This window comes from Terrapene carolina, unplaced genomic scaffold (assembly GCF_002925995.2).
Source record: "Terrapene carolina triunguis isolate 2854851 unplaced genomic scaffold, T_m_triunguis-2.0 Scaffold113, whole genome shotgun sequence".
Classification (NCBI taxonomy): domain Eukaryota; kingdom Metazoa; phylum Chordata; order Testudines; family Emydidae; genus Terrapene; species Terrapene triunguis.
In genome coordinates, this window is record NW_020664464.1 from 11,058,401 (window position 1) to 11,082,811 (window position 24,411).

The 24,411-nt window shown below is 43.3% G+C and overlaps 1 protein-coding gene across 1 annotated transcript in view; it reads right to left on the minus strand.

Moving 5' to 3' along the window:
- RORB (RAR related orphan receptor B) overlaps nt 1-24,411 on the minus strand; it is a 67,287-nt gene that overhangs the window by 41,385 nt on the left and 1,491 nt on the right. Inside the window, exons 2-4 of the mRNA XM_026652329.1 lie at nt 18,140-18,225; nt 12,428-12,569; nt 7,490-7,891 (exon numbers count right to left, since the gene is read on the minus strand). Coding sequence (XP_026508114.1) covers nt 7,490-7,891; nt 12,428-12,569; nt 18,140-18,225 — 630 coding nt within the window. The remainder of the gene's footprint in view (nt 1-7,489; nt 7,892-12,427; nt 12,570-18,139; nt 18,226-24,411) is intronic.

Genomic DNA, 24,411 nt, shown 5'->3' on the forward strand with positions numbered 1-24,411 from the left:
GTAACACTCTCTACAGTTGTATCCCTGAATAGGCTTTCCCCCACCCCCAACAGATATAATAATAAATTGTTATCCTTCTGTGGATTTTTCAGGAACTAAGGGGATGGGGCATGCTCCTTTCCCTCAAAATAATATTAAATGACTATCAACTTTCCCATTCATCTTCCATAGCAGCCAGTTGTCTTGTATCAGACCCCAGTCTTGACAAGAGATTCACCAATGTAGGTGTGGTATTAGGAACTGTACCTTAAAATAGTTTAGTATCCCAGACAGAAAGTGTGGGAGAGGGGCAGTGCAGAAGCCCATGTTGTTAAACAGAGGCAGTTCGAACTGTGTCACTGAATAAAGAGGATTTCTTTCAAGCCTCTTGGACCCAAAGTCATTACTGAACACCACAGTGGAATCCCCTGCAATCAAAGGGACTCCATGATGCCTACACTGGTGGCTTTCATTTGCAGAATCGGGCCTTATAAAATGAGAGAAGTGAATTTAGCTGATCATAACTAGAGCAGTGTTAAATTCAGTGGAGTCATCAAATCCTTGTTCTGCTGCAGTCCACACAGACTTTTATCTCATGAATTTCACTATGAATTTCAGGTTTGAAACCCAAAAATTAAAAGGTAAACTTTGTCAAATCTGCCAAATTTCACCTGCTTTGTTCTAATGGTTCATGATTCTCAGAGAACAGTTTCCATCACTCTTCGAAAAGAAAAAAGAAAAGAAAAAAAAAGGGACCAGATCCTAAGCTGGTGCAAAGCTGAGGATCTGCCCCTATATATTTATTTTGTTTTTAAAACAAATTGTGAGTAGTCTTTTTTTATTTTGCTATGTAATAGGAATTAGGATATTGGAACATATTTCTTCCAATAAATAGCTTTTCCAGTTATCAAATGCCTTAGTTTTGCATCTATGTTTAATTACCCACAAAGCCTGTTTATTGCTTCATATACTTAATCATGAACATTATTTCTTAGCTAGCAAAAAGACTTCCCAGTTTTGCTTCTATGCCCTGGTTACTGCTTTTGATTATATATATATATATCCCATATTTAATAGAGGACAGTCATTTTACCCTCTTACCACATACTGTGACCAGATCATGTACAGTTATACAGGGAACTATTCAACCCCTTTGAATAAATGCATTATGTTTCTAAATACAATGTGGGAGCCTGGAATTTAACTACTATTTGTTGATATTTCCTCCTACAGACCTATTTGCTGTTACAATATTTAGGAACACAACTTGACATGCAGTACTTGATTATCTAGCCCATAAAAAAGCCTCATGTTGCCTTGGCATGATAGTATCATGTTTTTTTAAAATATCTATTGGGTATCAGTATTGAACTTCAAAATGAAGAGATGAACATGACATTAACATGTCTACATTTTCATTACTGATATTAATGGCTGTGAACTTAGATTCAGAACATAGTGAAGATTTTTTTTTAAAAGGTTAAAAATAACATGTTTTTTAAAGAACAAATTGTACCAGGCAAACCTGACTTTATTTTTCTAGGAATTACAAAATTAGTACATGAAGAAGGGACCATCGACAATGTGTAAAGCATTTGATAGGGCACCTCATGAAATCTTATTTATAAAATTAAATCAAATTGGCTTTTAAGTGAACACCATGACATGGACTGCAAATGGCTGATGGGCCACGAACAAAATAATGCTCAAAGGCAATTTATTCAGTTGCAGCAAGTTGTTTGGTGGGGTGCAACAGGGATCAGTGTTAGGTCTAGTCCTACAAATATTGAACATTTTCTCTAATAATCTGGAAGAGAGGGTTCGCCACATGTTATTGAAATGAGCAAATGATTCTAAATTGTAAGGAAGTGCAAATGTAAGTGAGGAGAGAGACAATTTAAAGTGACCAAAAGAGGTTAAAAATATGGCTACAGAAAAAGGAGATTCAGCCTTGGAAATATGCAAGCTAGTATATCTTGGGAAGCTAGCCCCAAGTGAGAAATTTGATGTGGGGGAGAAAAGAACAAAGCTCTAATATCAAAAGAGATGTAGGGGTTAGAGCGAGCAGCAAAATAAAGGTTAGTGGGCATATAAAGTGGAAGCAAAAAATGCCACAGTGATTCTGGATCGTCTCTGCAGAGCCAACATGTCCCAAACCATGGAGCCATTTGTGTCTCTCCATTTCTCCACATGATTCTGACGAGAATAAACTTGCAATCAGTTTTGGGTATCTCAGTACCAGAGAGATGTAAAGCAATTTACGGGAGTTGTATAAAATACAGCAACATGTATTTTGGCTGCAGAGTTTGAGAGATTGATTCTTGAGGTAAGATTAATAGAGTGGGTATAGTACCAACTGGCTAAGTGACAACTAAGGAGCGGCAAGATAACCAACTAGAAGTATTTTAAGAATATAAACAGCAGAGGAAAATTTAATCTGAAAACCTTCCTAACCATGAGATTGGCTGGAATGTCTCCAAAGAGTAGTAGTAGAATTAATGGAACATTAATGTCACTTGGGACAGTTAAAGCAAGACTGAGTAAATCACTAGAAAATATCCTATAGGGAGCAATCTTCATTGGCATGGTATCAACTTAATACTTACTTTCCATCTCTATTTTCTATTATTCTCTATCATTTTCACATAATACAGGCCATAACTCAGGAAAGCACTTCTACTCACACACCAGTTAAATACATACTTAAATTTAAGCCCAGGCTTCAGTTTCATTGAAGACAACAGGACATAATCACATGCTAAACATTAAGCATAGGCTTAAGAGGTATCCTGAATGGGGGGAGGGAGGACTTAAGCATGTGCTTCAGTGTTTTCATATATTGGGGCCATGGACTGCAGAGCAGTTTTCCAAAAATTCCAGCAATACAGCATTAGCACATCTTTTCTATTTTGCTTAAACATCCCTCTTTACTAAAGAGTGAGCCAGGTAGGCAGAATTCTTTATATATAACTGGAAAGTCAACAAAAGATCTGAAAAATATGTTGATTTCTTATTTATACTAAGCGACATACAGTCATTGTACTGAACAGTTCATTCCCTTGTGAATAATATTACTGGTTCCCGCAGTTAAAGACACAAGGAACATCTCCCAGACTAACAGGATCTTTCAGAATGGAATGAAATTGATGTCAATGGAGATTCAGTAGAACCTCAGAGTTCCGAATACCAGGGTTATGAACTGACCAGTCAACCACACACCTCATTTGGAACCAGAAGTACACAATCAGAAGAGCAGCAGCAGAGACAAAAAAAAAAAAAAAGAAGCAAATATAGTACAGTACTGTGTTATACGTAAACTACTAACAAAACAAAGGAATCATTTTAAAAAAAGATTTCACAAGGTAAGGAAACTGTTTTTGTGCTTCTTTCATTTAAATTTAGATGGTTAAAGGCAGCATTTTTCTTCTCACAGTAAAGTTTCAAAGCCGCATTAAGTCAGTGTTCAGTTGCAAAGTTACAACTATTTCAGAGTTCCGAACAACCTCCATTCCCGACAGGGCCAGCTCTAGGTTTTTTACCGCCCCAAGCAAAAAAAAAAAAAAAAAAAAACCCCCCGCGGGGGCCCCTGCCGAAGCAAAAAAAACCCAACCACAATCCAGAATGCCGCCCCTGGAATTCTGCTGCCCCAGGCACGTGCTTGGTTTGCTGGTGCCTAGAGCCAGCCCTGATTCCCGAGGTGTTTGTAACTCTGAGGTTCTTCTACTGTATGCCAATTGACACTAGTTGAAGATCTGGTCTTAAGAGTGTCCACAGTAGTTTTCATTCATTTTAAAAAAAAATAGAACTTGGGTAAAATTTTCCAAAGGCCCTAGGTCCAATTTTCAAAAGTAACTTAGACACTTAGGCAGTTAAGTCTCACAAAGGGCTAGATCCATAAAGGAAACTTAAGCTCCATATTGCAATACCTAATGTTTAGAATCCTGCCACCCGCTGAAATCTTTAGCTGTAACTTAGTCATTGGTCAGAGAGAAAGTGAGAATGACTCTATAGACAAGTGGTTAGCACACTGTCCTGGGAGACCTGGGTTCCAGACCCTGTTCCAATGACTATTTAAGTATTTCATAAAAAGTGGAACACCTTCAACAGGAGAGATGTGCTTCAGTGCTTTCCTGTTTTGGGACCACGGACTGTAGGACAGTGAGAGAGACAGAGAGACCCACCCCAGAATACCATATAGCCCAGCAGTTAGAGTACTCACCTTCTTCCTTTCTGTTTGTGTGGAGCCTGATCTGGTAGGCATGCTCTACGGTGGCCTCTGAGAATGCCTACAGATTGGCCTCCACAGGCGAGATAGGTTAGGGAATTCCTAGCTTGAGGATCCTGCTGGGGCTGAGGTAGCATCAGGATTTAGGCAGTGTGCATGTCCCCTGGCAGAAACGTAGGCACACTGGGGACTTTACCAGTGAAAACGTAGCAACCTAGGGAATTTAGGTGCCTACAGGGTTAGGTGGCAGCTGAGCAGAGGTTTTGAGGATCTAAATTTTGGACTTAAGTGCCTAAATTCCTTTGTGGCTATAGCCAAAAACATTTGCTTGGTCCTACTTTCCCTACCCAAATTTGGAGCTAATATAAGGCTGCTCAACCACCAAACGGTTTTCAGTTTCACTAAGGGGAGAGCGTGAGAATTCTTCCTGTGCTGAGTTCCACTCTCCTCTGATAAACCCTCACACTCCTCAACCTTGTCCCATCCTCAGGAAGCTAAAGTTACCCTGAATAGCAGAGGGAAATGTAGGGAAAGGAAAGGGCGAGTGCCAACTCAGTGCTCACTAAATCGTCTTATTACAGTGTGTTGAAGAGGCAGTTGTCTGATGTGCTCACCTCTGCTATGATGAGAGGGAGTGGAAGAGCAAGGTGAGCCCAGCCCAGTTTTTTGCTAGGAAAGCAAGGAAAGAACGAAGATTTAGGCAGGGATACTGTCTTATCTGAGTGACCCTGAAGGACGAGAGAGTTTGGGCCTGATCTAAAACCCACTGAAGTAAATGGAAAGACACTCACTGACTTCATTGTTTCTGGGTCAGGCCCACAGAGAGCCCAAGAAGCAGTGGGGCAGCACCTCATCATCCCCACCCGATCAATCTACTGCAGTGTTTCTGTTGGCACATCACAGAAGCTATCGGTGCCCTGGTGCAGGTGAGTATTGGCTCACAGTTTTTTAGATAAACAAGTAGCAAATAGGCTGATGGTACAAATTACAGCAGCATCTTTACTCTCATTACAAAGTCCCTCCCTACACAAGATACTTCAGGGGCACAAGTGGTGGTATCTATTAGGCTTGACTTTTCTCCTTTGTTCCCACCCCAGACATCTTTAGGCACAAATTGGAAATGTGACTCTTCCAAAGCATATGGACACGTTTTCTCAAGCCAAGGTGCACATACAAAACATTCAGTGTGTGCAAAGAGCTCAAAGATTTGGTTTTGTGAGAGTGAACCTATTTTAGTTTATTTTTTTACTGATGTTATAGATCAGTGGTCCTCAACTGGGGGTCTGCGAGCCATTTCAGGGGTGCCAAGGGGCCCTGCGGCTGAAGACTGAAGCCCTGAGCCCCGATGCCCTTTGCAGGGCTAAAGCCCAGAGCTGTGGGGCTGAAACTCCCACGGGATTGAAGCCTCCTATGGGATTGAAACCCGGAGCCATGGGACTGAAGCCAGGAGCCCTGGTGCCACCCCGCAGGGCTAAAGCCCCAATACCAAGGGTGGAGTTGGGAGGATATAAGGGGCATTGTTCCCCCCACACACACTTCAGTGCCTTACCCAGAGCTGGGCAGGCCTGGGGGCAACTCCACACCCTCCCCCACCTCCTTCTCTCCCCCAGCCCCTGCCGAGAGGCCCTGCCCCCTGGCCAGGTCAGAGGTGGGAAATTGGAGCCAGGCACTGAGGGCAGCTGCTGCCATGAATTGGGCAGCCACAGAGCTCTCCTATCTCCTGCTGCGGCTACTGGTGGTGCCCAGGATTGTGGCTGCTCCTCAGCTCCCAGCGCCCTTTTACTGCTGGAGCAGGCGGTAAGAGCCACCCAAGTAGGTGACCCGACTCCTGGGCAGCAGAGTCCTCAGGGAGCAGTGACCGCAAGGCGGGGGCCCCTCCTGGGCTCCCAATATACAGCCCCTAGCTACCTCCCTATCCATGCACAGCCCCTAGCTACCCCTCTTCCCTGCACCGCTCTCTCCACACAGACCCTAGCTACTCCTCTCCCTGCACCCTGAGCTACCTCCCCTGCCTGCACATAGCCCCTAGATACCCCCTGCCTGCACCTTGAGCTGTTTTCAAACTGAGCTGAGCCCCACTCTACTTCCCCCCATTTGATTTATAAGTTTTGGGTGCAGCGTCCCCCCACCTCCCAGACAGGCTGGCTGGACTGCTGAGGTGAGTCAGGGGGTGGAGGTGGTGATCCCTCCCTGGGCCACACTGTGCAGAGCTGGCCCGAGCCCTGCTCCCCCCAGATAGAAGTCAAACTACAACTATGTCCAAGGACACCTCCCCCCCACACCTTCCCTGCAGGTTTTATAGCATGGGGAGGGGGGGGGGACTCAGATAGAAAAAGGTTGAGAACCTCTGTTATAGATTACCCTTTTCCTCTTGTTTTTTAATTAAACCCAATTAGAGAGGTGTTACCCTATAATTTTATTCTAAACCACAACTGACTCAGCATTCATCACTTGTTGAGGTGGGAAGCTCTTAATTAGTAAGCCAGCCTCTTTTTCTTTTTTTCTTTTTCTTTTCTTAGAATAGAATACAGTGCTTTCAGCTGAGTGTGTACAAGTGAGAGCTTGAGCCATTTTATTTAGTTAGAAACCTTCCCTAGAGTGTGACCAAAAGAACATTATTGTTCACCCAAACCCAGCCTTTTTTGCTGTCTGAAACACCTGGCAGAAGGCTTGCTGTATCATTTGCACTGGCAGCTAAAGGAAAACTTGAGTAAGATGTATGTCCAAAACATCCAGAGAGTTAATCAGGAGAATACAAATCACAGCCTATTTCGGGCCAGATCCTCATCTCAGTTACACTGCTTTAAATCAAGAGATCAGTGAAATTACTCCAAATGTACATCTGTGTAACTGAGATCAGAATCTGGTGCTCATTTTAATAAACACAATAGAATGAGCCACCTTAGGGACTCTTTGTTTTGACAAGAATATGTATAGCTGTCAGAAAAGATCATTAAACTCTTCTGGTAATGAGCTCATTTGAAACAAGCTCCCTATTAGTAATTATCACTTGGTTTTGATTGATTCATCAGTTGCTTTCGGTGTTCCAGTTTCATAAACAGTTCATGAATTGCTGAGTTAAGAAATGTAATCATTATTTTAGAATTTGGTAAACTCAGTCAACAATGAAAAAACCCAGCCAGTCAGCCAGCCCTGTTTCAGGACCAGTCCATTCTAAATGAATTGGCTGTGTAGCATATCCATTATAGCTGGACTGCAATTTATTCAACAACGAAGAAAGTCAAATGGAACAGTGAATGCTTGAGAAGTGAAAATTTTTCTTACCTATTTCAGTCATGGTTATCCCTGGAGCTAATTGCCCATTGTTGAAAGAGCTATAGGTAAACAAGTTTGGTACAGAAGTGAGGTCATAGATTGGTTCCTGCTTTATCTGTTTGATTCCAGTCATGTCTAACCCAGACTGATCTGGGGAGGGCTGGGCAGAATCCACATTATAATAACCCTCGGACTTTGGCAGGTCAATGACATGCCCATTCGAGTAAGTGCCACCAGTTTCGTTGTTCAGGTTGCTCAAGCCGTTACTGATGCTGCTGCTGTATACCCTGGCAAGGGCTTCTGCCTCACCACTCTGCTGCTGCCGTTGCTCCTGTAATCGCTGCTGGTGCTTCTGCACTTCAGCATACAGGCTGTCCCTCTGCTTTTTGGACATTCTTCCAAATTTCACAGCTGAAAAGCAAACCATAACAGAAACCATTGCTCTCTTTTCTTAAATCATTTTCCTATTTACATCACTTTTGCCCTGTCTTTCTGCCGGGGAAATCAGAAATGATACAAGGCTGCAAACTACACATGTATTATGAAAGCTGAAGCATTATGCTCTTGATTTGCAAGGTACCAACATTGCTCCATTTTGACAGACAGGGTCTCAGGCTACATCTACACTACAGGGGGGAGTCGATTTAAGATACGCAAATTCAGCTACGTGAATAGCGTAGCTGAATTCGACGTATCACAGCCGACTTACCCCGTTGTGAGGACGGCGGCAAAATCGACTTCTGCGGCTTTTTGTCGGCGGCGCTTACTACCACTTCCCCTGGTGGAGTTAGAGCGCCGATTCGGGGATTGATTGTCGCGTCCCGATGGGACGCGATAAATCGATCCCCGAGAGGTCGATTTCTACCCGCCGATTCAGGCGGGTAGTATAGACCAGACCTCAGTCAAGCAACATACTCCTCCCTGCTGTGAATGTTAAAAAAGACCTGGCATCTTTCTCTTGTCTTTCTGTGTTCGCTACACAACAACCCAGAGGTATATAAAACTTACAACCTTTAGATTTGTATCCCATGTGATTTATCAACTTGCTCCCAAACCTGTAAACTATGCACTAACTGATTAGTGCCTTCTGATGAAAGCAAATCCTAAAGCCCTATTATTGCAACCTTTCAAGGGGCTGTTATCTTCACACTCCTATTTTTTTAAAAAAACCAACATTACAGGTTAGAGTTAGGACCTGCAGGGAAATAACAGACTTGAAGGTAAGCAGCATAAATGAATGGCACATCTGCCATAAAGGCAAGACTTATGGATTTACACAATCATATTTTACATAATCTCCATGTGTAAAATCTGTACATTCTTCACTGATGACAAATGAAGTAAGTCAGCATTAGAGTGCAAACTGGATTCTCCAGCACTTTAAATCTTTAGAGACTCATGTCTTCCTAAAAGATATGCTCTGATTCAAGCCCAAGTTATTACGCTTGATGCAAGAATTACTGGCTGAAAGTCTATGGCCTGTGTTATACAGGAGGTCAGTCTAGATGATATTAATGGTCCTTTCTGGCCTTAAAATCTATTAAATATTTTCAGGTAGATCTGGGAAACCTCAGCCCAGAGATGGTAAATAAGCTTTTAGAACAAATGAGGTCACTCAGTTGGGAGAATATCTAGAGGGGATCAAGGATGGGGCTCTGAGGGATATCAATACAGAGCACAAGAGAGGGACACCAGGACATTCCTTTTTGGGAATATAATTATAGAATGGCTATTAGCCAAGATGAACAGGGATGCAGTCCCTAGCCTCTGTTTGCCAGAAGCTAGGAATAAGCAACAGGGGACTGATCACTTGATGATTACCTGTTCTGTTCATTTCCTCTGAAGCACCTGGCATTGGCAACTGTTGGAAGACAGGATACTGGGATAGGTAGACCTTTGGTCTGACCCAGTATGGCCGTCCTTAATGAAGTATCAAATAGTCCTTTCATGTGGTATGAGAACAAGTGTTTTCTAAAGCCGCTGAATTACTTTAGATCCTTCTACATATTGTGCTAAATTCAGAGACAACATAAATGACTGCCAAAGATGGGCCTGGTTCTCATTTACACTAGGGCCACTTTATGCTTCTATTTATACACACTTTCAGGCCCCTTTACGATAGTCAGATCCTATAAGTCTGTGTGAATGTAAGTGTAACTTGCATGCTGAGGGAGCAGAAAGATGTGCAAAAAGAGAGGAAAACACCAAAGAAAGCAGGGTGCAAGAAGGTATATCAGATAACAGCCCCATCAGTTTCTCACTCCCTTTTAGGGATTGCTTTCCCTGCTATGGCCCTGCCTTTCCATCCCCATAGCACATAAATTATACCACTTTACACCATCATTTGCATTACCTATGGATCCTGCCCATCATGCACTTCTTGCTCTTATTTTAACCACACCAGATGAGAGCAGGGAGGGCCAATCCACAACGACTTTATGTTGAAAAATGCAACTACATATTTTCTTTAATTTTAGGGCCTCAGTAATAGAAACAAACACCCACTGTTTATGCTCATTATATTTTCATTAATTGGACTCTCCAGCTGCTGTCAATTAGCATCCTGCCTCTGCATGATAGAAATGAGTCTGTTATTAGACTGAGAGTTAAAATTCACATATGATTTCTTTGTAACAACGAAAAAAATCAATAAAGGCAAGACTGTTTATGTGAGTGTTTATACTCATAGAGCAGTGGCTCCCAAACTGGAGTTCGTGAACCCCTGGGGGTTCATGAAGTGTTACAGGGGGTTCTTGGGAAAAAATTCCCTAATGGAGGACAGAGCTGTCCATAGGGACCCAGGGCAGCACGGGGCAAGCAGCCTGGAGCCTCTAGACTTCCAAGAGCTAAGCAGCTCAAAGCAAGCATATCGATCACACTGAGGAGATTTAAACTTCAAAACTCCTTGTAAGAAATGGAAAGGGAGGTGGATTTTTTTTTTTGCTGTTTTTAAAATAAATAAGCAGCTAGTATTGTTTTTAAAATTATTATGAAGAGCTAGTTTGAGCTTTGTTGTAACGTGCGTTGTTTGCCTGGACTGCTCAAGACCTGAATGCTTGTGTAGGAGGAACTCTTTGAGTTGGCTTCTTAAATACCTTTATGCTGTTTCACAGCTGATATTCTTTGACGAAACATAGGAGCCTTGTCTTATAACAAGCTTATTCAAAGTGATACAAGCTACAAAAGTGAGATCTTGGAAGAGTGTTGCCGTTTTCATAATGTAATAAAAATACTATAATGATAAATAATAATTAATAATAAATAGTGTGTAATAAGCATGTCATAAAAACACATTTTATATTTCCAAGATCACTTCTTTTTATAATTTATACTCAGGTAAAGGAGAAAATCCCTAGAAATATTTTTAGGAGGGGGTTCGTGAGACTTAACATTTTAGTGAAAGGGGTTCACAGGTTGTTAAAGTTTGGGAACCACTGTCATAGAGGTTAGAAGAAGGCAGCACTGGGAGATGAAACCCTCTGTTCATCTACACCAATGAAAACTCAGGGCCACTGAGAAACTCTGCTTTACAGGTGAGGGACAGAGCACTAGCAGCCAAATACAAAAGTCCTTGTGATACCTTAAAGCCCTCAACTGCAGTCAGGAGACACCACTTTTACGAGGAGACTATATGCTGATTAACTGCTGAAAGAGCACAGCTTTAATCTTCTTTGGGCAGAAATGAGAGGCTAAGAACCCGGTATGCTGCACACTAGATACCAAGCTGAATTCACTTAATGGTGAGATTGTAGAACCCTTACGCATGTTGGTTAGAACTTTACAGTGTGAACTGTCTCATTGTACCTATGGAGTAGAGTACTACTCAAAGTGAGTAAGAGTATTGCAATCTGACCTTAAACTAATTTAAAACCTCTGAACCATATAATGAACATAATTTCTCTGGTGATCTACAAAGCTCAGGGAAATTTAAAATAAATTCAAATGGCACATTTTTATAACTCCCCAAGACAATTTTTTTGCCACTATACAGATATAGATAACCAAATTAAGATAAATGCCTACAAAATAGGAGACATTTTTGTTTTCTTTTTGGTGATTTTAAAACTTCAGTATGGATTTGGGTGCAATCCAAATTAACAGTAGTAGCTAGGGTTGGAATAATGCAGACAGACTTTGCTCAAGCTTTCTTGCACAGCTCTGCCATTGCACCTCAATGTTAACCTGCAACACAACCCCTATTCTAGTCCCAGGCAATTTTTATTCTCAATTTGTCAATCATGCTGACTTGTGTCGCAGTTTGGGAAGTGGATAAGAGGACTAACAGTAAGGACTAAGAAGAGACCACCAGCACTAAAATATATAGTTTGCTCTGTACAGCCTCACCCTGAAGTGTCAACTGGATACAATAATCTTCATTTTTTGTTTTAAGCAGTTGTGTAGCTCTCTTGTTCACTGCTAAACAGTAGAAGGTTGCACCAAGTCGTTCCTTTGTAATGTAATGTAATTTTTATTGAAGTGCTTTCAGATCCTTTAGCATAAAAATTGCTCTAAGCGTGCATATTTCCTTTTTAACTGTATATTTTATTTATTATACTGTCTCAGGCCCTCAAACATTTTTAAGCATGGGGAGTCTTAATACATCAATATTTAATATTATTAATATAAAATGTTATTATCTGATCCAGCATATGAAGCCCTCTCTACGCGGGGAGGACCTTTTTGCTTTTAATCAGAATGCCACATTTCTCTTTATAACATTTTGTTTTAATCTAATGTTGCTTTCTATTTTGCTATTCCTGCACCCCCATGAAAAAATGCTCCTAAGTTTAAGGGAATGGCAAAGATCTATGTTAACTGTGAACGTGTTATGGAGCAGTTAAGTTTTCTTCTTTCTTTCCAGAAATCTGTCGGGGGGGTTAAGTAGTCAGCAGCAATGAAGAACAGTTTCAAAGGGTTTATCTATGAAGCAGGAAGCTAACTCCTTACCATCTCTAGACATTCCTAGGGCAAGACACTTCTGCAGTCGGCAGTGTTGGCAACGATTTCTGTTGGTTCTGTCAATTAAACAGTTTCTCTGCCTGGGGCAGGAGTAAGAGGCATTGTTCTGCTGACTCCTCCTAAAGAAACCCTAGAGAGAGCATGAAAGAGAGAGAGAGAATTACTATATAGATAGATAGATAGATAGATAGATAGATAGATATAGTGGCATGTCACTGCAATAAACTCTAATTCAGTGAAATTTTTTTTATGATACCAACTTTGTAAATGCTTTAGCCATAAATAGTGAAATAAAATCATGTTCTCTCCTGATCTGAAAAACCTGTGCATTACTCTGTAAAATATAATATGAGGGTAACAAACAGGATAGAGTGATAAAATAGTGTACATCCTCAATATACAATAAACACTGAACTTCATCAAATGCTCAGGGAGACGCTCACCAATATTTCTAAAAAAGCAACTTATTGCCATTTGCTCTGAATACTTTTTTTTGTTAAAGAAAAGGTACTGGTAATGTCTAAGACTGACAATTTTTTTATTCACTGGCTACATGTGGTATCAGAAGTTGTAATATACTGTGTGATTCCCTAGGTTAACCTGGAGAAGCTTGAACTGATTTGGAGGGACCAGATACTCCACAAGAGAGAGGTAATTCAAATTGAGGCATCTACAAGAGCCCTAGGATTTAATGACCTTACTAGCTAAAGTGCAAAGGAAAAAGAAACACTTTTAAACAATACCACCCTCCTCCAGGAAAAAAAATCATGACATTTCATATGTAAAAGAAATACACCTCTACCCCGATATAACGCAACCCGATATAACACGAATTCAGATATAACGCGGTAAAGCAGTGCTCCTGGGGGGGCGGGGCTGTGCACTCCGGCGGATTAAAGCAAGTTCGATATAACGCGGTTTCACCTATAATGCAGTAAGATTTTTTGGCTCCCGAGGACAGCATTATATCGGGGTAGAGGTGTATATTATTGTCAGGTAAATACAGAAAGTTTAAAATCCCAGTTTAGCTAGGGAATAGGCTAAAAAGTTTTAAAACTTTTAGTTACCCAGTCTCAGTAGGTTTTTTTGAGTGTTATTCTGGCCAGTTGTTTGGATTTGTGACTGGGGACAAAAGTACTAGAACCCGAGAGCATGTCCTTACTTAGTCATAGCCGCTGAGAATGGCACCATCAGGCAGCATTAGGGCAGAAGTGACAAGAAATGCCAGAGATGTCAAGAGGAATGGAGCCAGGAAGGGGAGATGAGAGAAGTAAAGCTACACTTGATGTTCTTCTCTCTTCTACAGAACAACGCAAGGTAAAGAGCACAGGAGGAGCAGGGAGCCCAGAGAGGGGGAAGAGAAACAAAGGAGAGAAGTTCATTGGAGAACCTAGCAGCTTTAGAAACAGGCAACTGCACACTTACACAGTGAGAAAGAGATGGAGGGGGAGTCTAGCAACTGCAGGAAGCCATGAAGGCAGATAGAAGGTAAAAAGTGCAGTTAGCATCTGTAGGAGGAAGACAGAGTAAGTAAGGGTTGACACTGGTAGCAGTGGCAGTGAGGTGGTTGAGTGTTGCTAGGATGGTTTGTAGACTAAACCTGAACTGAATCAGCAAGCTAGGGCTGGCTTCATTCAACAGCTAGTCCAGTATTGTTTCAGTACAGAACTATGGATGACAGCAGCAAATCATGACAATAATAATAGCTGTGGAGTCTGGAGAAATAATGGTGAAGAAACAATGTAATTGGATTGTACATGACTGTATTCACTCAGTAAAGACAATATTTGATGCTTCACTCAAGTCCTAGCGCACTGAACGATGGCCAGAGGTGTCACTAGCACTGGACAACAGGTACTGAGTTTGAGTACAGATACTGACATTCCCGGTCCATGAAGTGAAGTTTAAAAGTCCCATTTCATCTACCCTGCATTGGTTGTGTTAGTGGTTATAACCTATTTAAAATTTATTTTAAGATGTAAGTTTTGTATCTTTGGGAATGCAGTTGTCCTTTAGGGAAAGTACCAATGAAAAATTGTAGAGCACTTATGTGATCCTGACCGATAAAGAATTTACTGAAGCCATGGCTGTGGGATTAATTTAAGGCCATTTTAGCGCTAATTATGAGACATTTCTTATGTATTTGCCATACTTTATTAGAAATTTCCTTTTTGGCATTAAAAGGGTTTTCTGCTTTAAATTTAAGCAATTCCAGTGTGAATAGGGAATTGAATGAATGGATTAATCAGATCAGGTCAATCTTATTTTTAAAGGTAACAGTTATAAAAATTTTTTTTTTTAGAATTGTAACTATTACATAGTCTAGAGTATCATATTTTCGTGCTACAAAGCTTTTCATAGTGAAGACTGTGCGGCTTATTTTCTATCATACAGGAATTTACACAGTCATTCTTTGTTCCTATTAGAATATCATGGGTCATATTCAAATTTTGACTTGGTATAATTTATTTTTTCCCTTCCCTCATCAGATCTAAATGTTTTCTTGGAATATATAATATTTTATATCCTTTTTTTGAATGGCTACATTTATTGGGGAGAACAATTGTTCTTTTGGGTAGAAGAATTGCACTGACCTAGTGCATAGAGTAGAAGAGCTAAAAACAAGTTTCTTGGCTCTTTTCCTAACTCTGACATTGAATCACTTTGTGATGTTGGGCAAGTCACTTAACCTTTCTCTATCTCAGTTTCCCAGTCTGTAAAACAGGTATAGTAATATGTTCCATACCTCAAAGAACTAGACTGCAGTTTTAACCACTTCCCACAATGGTGGAGAGACAGGTGGAATGAGACACTTTTGAGAGCCCCAGAGACATTGAGGTAGGCACAAAGGGTGAAATCCAGGCCTCAATTAAGTCAGTGGGAAAATTCCCAGAAGATACCAAATTCCTGAAGATACCCAGGCATGCTGCAGGATATGACAGTGCTATTTGCTACACCCTTTAACAAGGTGCAATGAGGACTGGATAGATCAGATATAGAGTGATCGCTTTGTGAAAAGTGTTCACACACAGGTGACAGGGTGTTTTTGTCATTTATCATTTTCCTGTATGAGTTCATTTGAGAGAGTAGTGACTATCTGGTTTCACCCAGATAGTTTTTATTGGGGCATTTAGTGCACTCGATATGTAAAGATGTGTTGTGGTGGGTGTTGATCACTGATCGCAGTGGAGATATGGCTGCAGGTTTTGCATCTGTTGTTCTGTCTGGTTCTGGTGCCGTTCTGAGTAGCTGTGTCCTGGTCTGTGGGGAGCTTACTTCTGATGATGAGCTTGGATTGAGGGGTTGTTTAAAGGCCAGAAGTGGGTGTTAACAAAACAATCACTCTATGGGCTTGTCTTCACGTACAGCACTGCAGCTGCACTACTGTAGTGCTTAAGGGTATGTCTTCACTACCGTGGCTGTGTAGTTGTGGTACCAGGGCTGGGAGAGAGCTCTCCCAGTGTTGTAAGAAGCCCACCACCACGAGGGGAGTAGCCCCCAGCGCTGGTGCATAGTCCATACTGCCACTTTACAGTGCTGAAACATGCATCGCTCGGGGGAGGGTGTTTTTTCACACCCCTGAGCAAGAAAGTTTCAGCACTGTAAAGTGGCAGTGTAGACGAGGCCTTAGTGAAAACACTACTATGCTGATGGGAGAGCTTCTCCCATCAGTGTAGTCAATCCACCTTCCCAAGAGGCGGTAGCTCTCCCATTAACATAGCACTGTCTACAGGAGGGAAGAGGGGTTAGGATTTTGCACACCCTTCAGCGAGGTAGTTATACTGGTTATACTAACTATACTGATATAGGTCTATAGTGTAGATGTGGCCTATATCTGACCTCTCAGTCCTCATTCTCAAAGGAAACATTTTGAGCCCAGATGCTTAAATTCATAACTCTGCTAGACACTAAACATCATGGATTGAACAGAGACACTGGATTTATGGCTTATTACAACAATCTGTTACTCTCTATCCACCTGTTTTTGTCCTATGACTGCAGAGGTGTTAACGGGACACTTTACCTTGAATGGTCCCTTAGAATATGTGCTAACTACTGATGTTAAACAATCTGTTCCAACTTGCATTTTGCTGTGATGCTGGGAGTGCCTTTCCCAGACCTGAAGAGCTCTGTGTGGCTCAAAAGCTTCTCTCTCTCACCAACAGAAGTTGGTACAGTAAAAGATATTACCTCACTCACCTTGTCTCTCTAATATCCTGGGACCAGCACAGCTACAACTAGATTGCATACATCTTTCTTCATGACAGTCTCATGAAACAGGATTAGACTAATTGATCTGCTACTTTGAAACTGGCACAAAAACAAAAGGGTTACAACTGTGTTAAGTGGTAGAGGAGCTTCTTATCTCAATATACACATAGAGCTAAGAGGCATTGTCTCCTCTTGAGGCACACACAAGGGCTACCATTAACACTAATCACATCCAGAGGAGACTTTATTCCTTACTGCTTTATGTAGACTGGTTACAGAGACAAGAAGCTCTTTTTCTGCTTAAAAGCATTTTTCTTTATTATTATTTTTGTGCCAATTTTAAAGTATCAGATCGATTAGACTAATCCTGTTCTGTGCGATCATCATAAAAAGAAGCCTATTTCCGGTCCAGTATCACAATAAAACTGTGTCACAATGGGGGATGGCTCATTTACAATTGTTAAAGTTTCTGAAAGACAAGGTCTGATTTTGGACAATATATCACTTCTCAATTTACTGGCATTAAATCAAACTTTATTTTTGGGATGTGATAAATCCAATGTTTTGAATTTTTCAGATGCCTTCAATGTTATAAAATGCTAAATACAAACCTGGGGAGCAAGATATTTCACACTACATACATGTAGATGTGTATGTGCACCCACAAAATGTACAAGTGCATGTTTCTATCTATAAAAGGACCTGCAGGTGCTAATCAGAGCCTTTGCATCTTTGCACCTTCAAGAACTGCAAACACGAAGATTTGCCTTTGCAAAATTCTCGGGTGCTGTGAGTGCCAAAATAGCCCCTTATACATAAGTTAGCCACAGGGACTGCTTTAACATATGGCAGCCTCCCCACAGGTGCTGATGGCAGGTGCTGCAGCAGCCCCAAATCACAGGAGCACTATGGGCATTCTCTCTTCTACCCCAACCTGCTCCTTTCCAGCCCTGGGGTATGCCAAGCCTACAAGGAGGGACAATGCAGTGCCATTTACACTCTTCCTGAGCTGGGGGAATTTCTCGCTGGGCAATTGCAATTTCTTTATGTCCCCTTGAGAGCACAGAGGCTCTCTATGAGTGGGGCCAAAATCAGTCCCATATCTCTTAAAACTGTGCATTATGACACTTAAATTAACTTTGACATTTCACACATATCGTAAATGAAACAAGAGAACAAAACTAGTCCTCAGGTTCATTCGGGGTGGAGCAATTCTAACATACTGTAACCAGCATCTGTATCACCATTTATGCTGCATCACATATTACTAATTCAAAGCCTCAGACAAGGAGCTATTTCCAAATATCATTTGACTGTTGAATAAGGAAGACAACAAGTAAAATTAGACACGGAACACCTGTGTATCAGCAGCAGGCATTACAGCCTTTGGCACGCCTTGTCTGAAAGGGTGTCAGAGTGTGTTGTTAAGTACACAGAAGCCTGAGGCAAATGCAGATGCCAATGACAGTGCTGTATAAAGTCTCATACCTTGCAGCCTTCACATGTGATGACTCCATAGTGTATTCCAGAGGACTTATCTCCACAAATTTTGCATGGTATCACTTCAATTTGTGCTGAAAAAGAGAAAAGGGTTATTTTTGGTTTATAATGCCGTTCGTTTCTTTTCTGCCCTAACTACTGATCATAGATGTTAGAGCTGGTCAGACACCTAACTCTCTGCAAGTGTAAAATTGTTCTTTATGATATTTTATGATTTTTAGTGCTCTGTTCACTCCAGTTCTAATTGATTCACATGATGGGGCTTCCACCATTTCCCTGAAGAGAATGTTTCACAATCTAAGAGATCTCATGATAAGAAAGCTTTCCCTGACATTTGCCGTAAGTTTTTTTTTTTTTTTTTTAATTTCATCCCCTAGCTCTACCTATTGGATCACTCTAAACAATTACCTTCTTTGGTGTTTACAGCCTTCAAATACTGCTAGCCAGTAATCTTGTCCTCCATCATATCCTCACTCTTCATTTTGCTGAGGCAGAATTGCCATATATGATTTGATGCTCTTTCTATTAAGCTCCCCCGGGCTCTTCCCTCTCACCCCCATCATGGCTCATTGTACTTGAACACTTGATATGATGCAGTTCATGTGATGTTCTTTCATGTCCTCTGATTTGTGGTTTGCTGACATACATCAAAAGATACTAGCAACATCTGTAAATATCTGCAAAGTTCTGCCTCCAAGGAATTGCTTAAACCAGTGATTTATTTGCAGATATACCTCACCTCCTGCAGTCAAAGCCATTTATTTACTGGCTCTAAATTAGAGATGAGCAAGAGCTATAGATCCAGATCCTAACATCTCCAGTATCTGGTCTTTGCTTTGGCTAACTATAGAATTAGCGGCTCGCTGCAAGATTCAGAACTGCACGTAGATTCAGATTTACCCAGAATTGGAAGGTGTTTGCTTTTGGTTCAGGCCCTTCTACAACCTAAATATTCAATCACTTCTTAACCTGAAAATATATTTTCCTCTCTCTACAGATCATTTTCTTTTTTCCATCTTATCATTTCCTATATTCGAGACAGAGTATTTGCCTCATTCTCCAACTTTGAATCCTTTGCATGACTTCTCCTGTTTATACTGCGTGGTCACATCTGCTTACTAATATGTAGGGACAGACTGTGCTTGGCTCTGGGCAGGTGCACTGGGGAAAGGGAGCAAGAGCCAGGCATAATTGTAGCCCTTGCACTTTGTGGGCCAGATCCTCAGCTGGTACAAATTGGTATAGCTCTAATGAAGTCAGTGGAGCTGTGGATGTGACCTCCTGAGCAAAATACTGCTTCCTTCTAACTCCCTGATGGGGCATATGCCTCCCCAAAGTGAGTGGGAAGGCACATGCCCACCTCCCACCACAAAGATGCATCTGTCAGTCCTGTCACCGAAGGCTGGCTGGATGCAGAGGGGGAGCATGCTGTATCCTAAGGAGTAGTGCAGTATGCACTCCCCAGAGCTCTAGGAGGGATTGTGGGTCAGTGCCTTCAAGGCACAATCTGGTTTTTAGTAAGTAACAAGTGTGCACATACAGTGAGCGATGATGGGGGTGAAGGGGAAACGGAAGAGCCCAGAGGGAACCTAAGATGCATTCCCTTAAAAGTCATGCTTTCACTTGGAGGTACCACAAATGCTGGAGCGTACACTTAGCTGTAGAGGATGAAAAAATCATTTTCAAACTACTGCACACACACTCGTACACAGGTGTTCATACTATGGATGGTGTTGGAAAAACAGTAAAGTGCTCTGGCTTTATAATCTAGTACCAAACTGTATCTGTCATCATTGTTTCCAGGTAAGAGAACAGAGACTCATTACAATCATCTTTATAACTCCCTTTATAGCTTGACTAAAATCAGATGAGTACCTGGAAGGAGTTGTCCCTACAACCCCTTGGAAAGTGCTGTGTGTCTCTCACTACTAAATCATTGTTTATGGTAGTTAAGAATTCATTTTTTAAACAACTCAGTTTAATTTCCAGGCACAGTGGGGTGCACAATTGCCTCCCACGCTCAAGTGGCCTGCAAAGAAAGCCAGTCATAATCGTGGCCCCTTCTTTCAGGGAGGTGAAGTGAATATTCCTTTAATGCATCCGCAGAGGTGAACAGTGTCCCAAAGAGGGCAGGAAGGAGATAGGAAGGAATATACATGGATGGTGAAAGTCCACACCCACTGTGCACTCTGAGGCCTGGTCTACACTACGAGTTTAGGTCGACTTTAGCCGCGTTAAATCGACTTAAGCCTGGACACGTTTACACTACGAAGCCCTTTCTGTCGACTTAAAGGGCCCTTTAAACCGGTTTCCTAACACCACCTCGACAAGGGGATTAGCGATAAAATCGGCCTTAGGGGGTCGGAATTGGGTTAGTGTGGACGGAATTCGACATTACTGGCCTCCGGGAGCTATCCCACAGTGCTTCATTGTGACCGCTCTGGACAGCACTCTCATCTCAGATGCACTGGCCAGGTAGACAGGAAAAGCCCCGCGAACGTTTGAATTTCATTTCCTGTTTGCTCAGCGTGGAGAGCACAGGTGACCATGCAGAGCCCATCAGCACAGGTAACCATGATGGAGTCCCAGTCCCAGTCCCAGGATCGCAGAAGAGCTCCAGCCTGGACCGAACGGGAGGTACAGGATCTGATCGCCATCTGGGGAGATGAAGCAGTGCTCGCCGAACTCCGAAACAGTAAAAGAAACGGCAAAACATTAGAAAAGATCTCCAAGGCCATGAAGGACAGAGGCCATAACAGGGACGCACGGCAGTGCCGCGTGAAAATTAAGGAGCTAAGGCAAGCCTACCACAAAGTCAGAGACGCAAACGGAAGGTCCGGGGCAGAGCCGCAAACATGCCGCTACTACGCGGAGCTGCATGCCATTCTAGGGCGTGCAGCCACCACTAGCCCAAGCGTGTTCTATGAGTCCCTCTCTGCAAACGGGGAAGCGGGTTCGGCGGACGAGGAAGATGAGGATGGAGAGAACATAGATAGCTCACAGCAGCAAGGAAGCGGAGAAACCAGTTACCCCAACAGCCAGGATATGTTTGTCACCCTGGACCTGGAAACAGTAACCCCCGAACTGACCCAAGACCCTGAGGGCACACAGGGGACCTCTGGTGAGTGTACCTTTGCAAAAATTACACATGGTTTAAAAACAAGCGTGTTTAATGATTAATGATTAATTTGCCCTGGCAATCGCGGCCAGTACAGCTACTGGAAAAGTCTGTTAACGTGTATGGGGATGGAGCGGAAATCCTCCAGGGATATCTCCAGAAAGCTCTCCTTCATGTACTCCCAAAGCCTTTGCAAAAGGTTTCTGGGGAGGGCTGCCTTATCCCGTCCGCCATGGTAGGACACTTTACCACGCCAGGCCAGTAGCACGTAGTCTGGAATCATTGCATAACAAAGCATGGCAGCGTATGGTCCCGGTGTTTGCTGGCATGCAGACAACATCCATTCCTTATCGCTCTTTGTTATCCTCAGGAGAGTGATATCATTCACGGTCACCTGGTTAAAATGGGGCAATTTTATTAAGGGGACATTCAGAGGTGCCCCTTCCTGGTCTGCTGAACAGAAATATTCCCCGCTGTTAACCACGCGGTGGGGGGGAGGGGTGAAGTGACCATCCCAGAGAATTGGGTGTGTGGGGGAGGGGAGTTAGTTGGGTTTGTGCTGCATGTTAAACCTGAAATCGCAGCCCCTCCTTTTACATTGCAAACCCATTTTAAATGGCACGGGTGCTTGGTATGGGAAATGAGGGCAGAACTGTTTGAAACCATCCCCACATGTTAAGAAGGTTAAAAAAGCCCAAAGACTATATGTCTTACCATGGCTGCCTGCAAGCTGAAATCTGTGTCCTGGCACTGCGTGAGTGATCTCTCACACCAAACCAGGAGACTCTCAATATAAGAGGAAAAATGCGACCTTGTAACGAAAGCACATGTGCTGTGTGATGTTGTGAACAGCAAAATCTAACGTGAAAGAGTCTACCCATTGTTCTCTAAAATGTATCTTTTTTAACAACCTCTCCCTTCTCCACCAGCTGCAAATCTTACTCCTTCGCAGAGGCTAGTGAATATTCGAAGAAGGAAGCGAAGGACGCGTGACGAAATGTTTACTGAACTTCAGACTGCCTCCCACGCTGACAGAGCACAGCTGAATGCGTGGAGGCAGTCAATGACTGATTTTAAAAAAGCCCAATATGAGCGAGAGGAGAGGTGGCGTGCTGAAGAGGAGAAGTTGCGTGCTGAAACGCGGGCTGAAGAGGAGAGGTGGCGTCAACTTGTAATCAGAAAGCAAGAGTCGATGCTCCGGCTGCTGGAGCATCAAAGTGATATGCTCCTGCGTATGGTTGAGCTGCAGGAAAGGCAGCAGGAGCAGAGAACGCCGCTACAGCCCCTCTGTAACCAGCAGCCCTCCTCCCCAAGTCCCATTGCCTCCTCACCCAGACGCCCAAGAACACGGTGGGGGGGCCTTCGGCCACCCACTCACTCCACCCTAGATGATTTCCATAGCAATAAGTTTTAAAGTTTTAAATTGGAGTGTGTCCTTTTCCTTCCCTCCTCCCCCACCCATCCCGGGCTACCTTTCCAATTATCCCCCTAGTTGTGTGCTGAATTAATAAAGAATGCATGAATGTGAAGCAACAATGACTTTATTGCCTCTGCAAGTGGTGCTCGAAGGGGGGAGGGTAGTAGGGGAGGGTGGGGTGGTTGGTTTGCAGGGAAGTAGAGTTAACAGGGTGGTGGGGGAGGGGCAGAGGGTTCATCAAGGAGCAACAAACAGAAGTTTCACTCCGTAGCCTGGCCAGTCACAAAACTGGTTTTCAACGCTTCTCTGATGCGCACCGCGCCCTGCTGTGCTCCTCTAACCGCCCTGGTGTCTGGCTGCGCGTAATCAGCGGCCAGGCGATTTGCCTCAACCTCCCACCCCGCCATAAATGTCTCCCCCTTACTTTCACAGATATTGTGGAGCGCACAGCAAGCAGCAATAACAATGGGGAGATTCTTTTCGCTAAGGTCTGAGCGAGTCAGTAAGCTGCGCCAGCGCGCTTTTAAACGGCCAAATGCACATTCCACCACCATTCGGCACTTGCTCAGCCTGTAGTTGAACAGGTCCTGACTACTGTCCAGGCTGCCTGTGTACGGCTTCATGAGCCATGGCATTAAGGGGTAGGCTGGGTCCCCAAGGATCACGATAGGCATTTCAACATCCCCAATGGTTATTTTCTGGTCCGGGAAGAAAGTCCCTTCCTCCAGCTTTCGAAACAGAAGAGACTGCCTGAAGACGCGAGCATCATGTACCCTTCCCGGCCAGCCCACGTTGATGTCGGTGAAACGTCCCTTGTGATCCACCAGGGCTTGCAGCAGCATTGAAAAGTACCCCTTGCGGTTTATGTAGTCGGCGGCTTGGTGCGCCGGTGCCAAGATAGGGATATGGGTTCCGTCTATGGCCCCACCACAGTTTGGGAATCCCATTGCAGCAAAGCCATCCACTATGGTCTGCACGTTTCCCAGAGTCACTACCCTTGATATCACCAGGTCTCTCATTGCCCTGGCAACTTGGATCACAGCAGCCCCCACAGTAGATTTGCCCACTCCAAATTGATTCCCGACTGACCGGTAGCTGTCTGGCGTTGCAAGCTTCCACAGGGCTATCGCCACTCGCTTCTCCACTGTGAGGGCTGCTCTCATCCTGGTATTCTGGCGCTTCAGGGCAGGGGAAAGCAAGTCACAAAGTTCCATGAAAGTGCCCTTACGCATGCGAAAGTTTCGCAGCCACTGGGCATCGTCCCAGACCTGCAACACGATGCGGTCCCACCACTCTGTGCTTGTTTCCCGGGCCCAGAATCGGCGGTCCACGGCATGAACCTGCCCCAGTAACACCAAGATTTCCACATTGCTGGGGCCTGTGCCTTGTGAGAGGTCCATGTCAATTTCCTCATCACTATCGTCGCCGCGCTGCAATCGCCTCCTCCTCAGCTGGTCCTGGTTTGGCTTTGGCATGTCCAGGAGGCTCTGCATGTTTTCCAGGACAATGCGCGTGGTGTTCATAGTGCTCAGAATTGCCGCGGTGATCTGAGCGGGCTCCATGATCCCAATGCTGGCTATGGCGTCTGGTCTGAAAAAAGGCGCGAAAGTAGTATCTGACGGACCAGGGGAAGAAGGGAGGGAGGGAGAGAGGGAGGGAGGGGCGAGTGACACCGCGTACAGGTACAGGGAATTAAAATCAAGAAAGGTGGCTTTGCATCAGGGA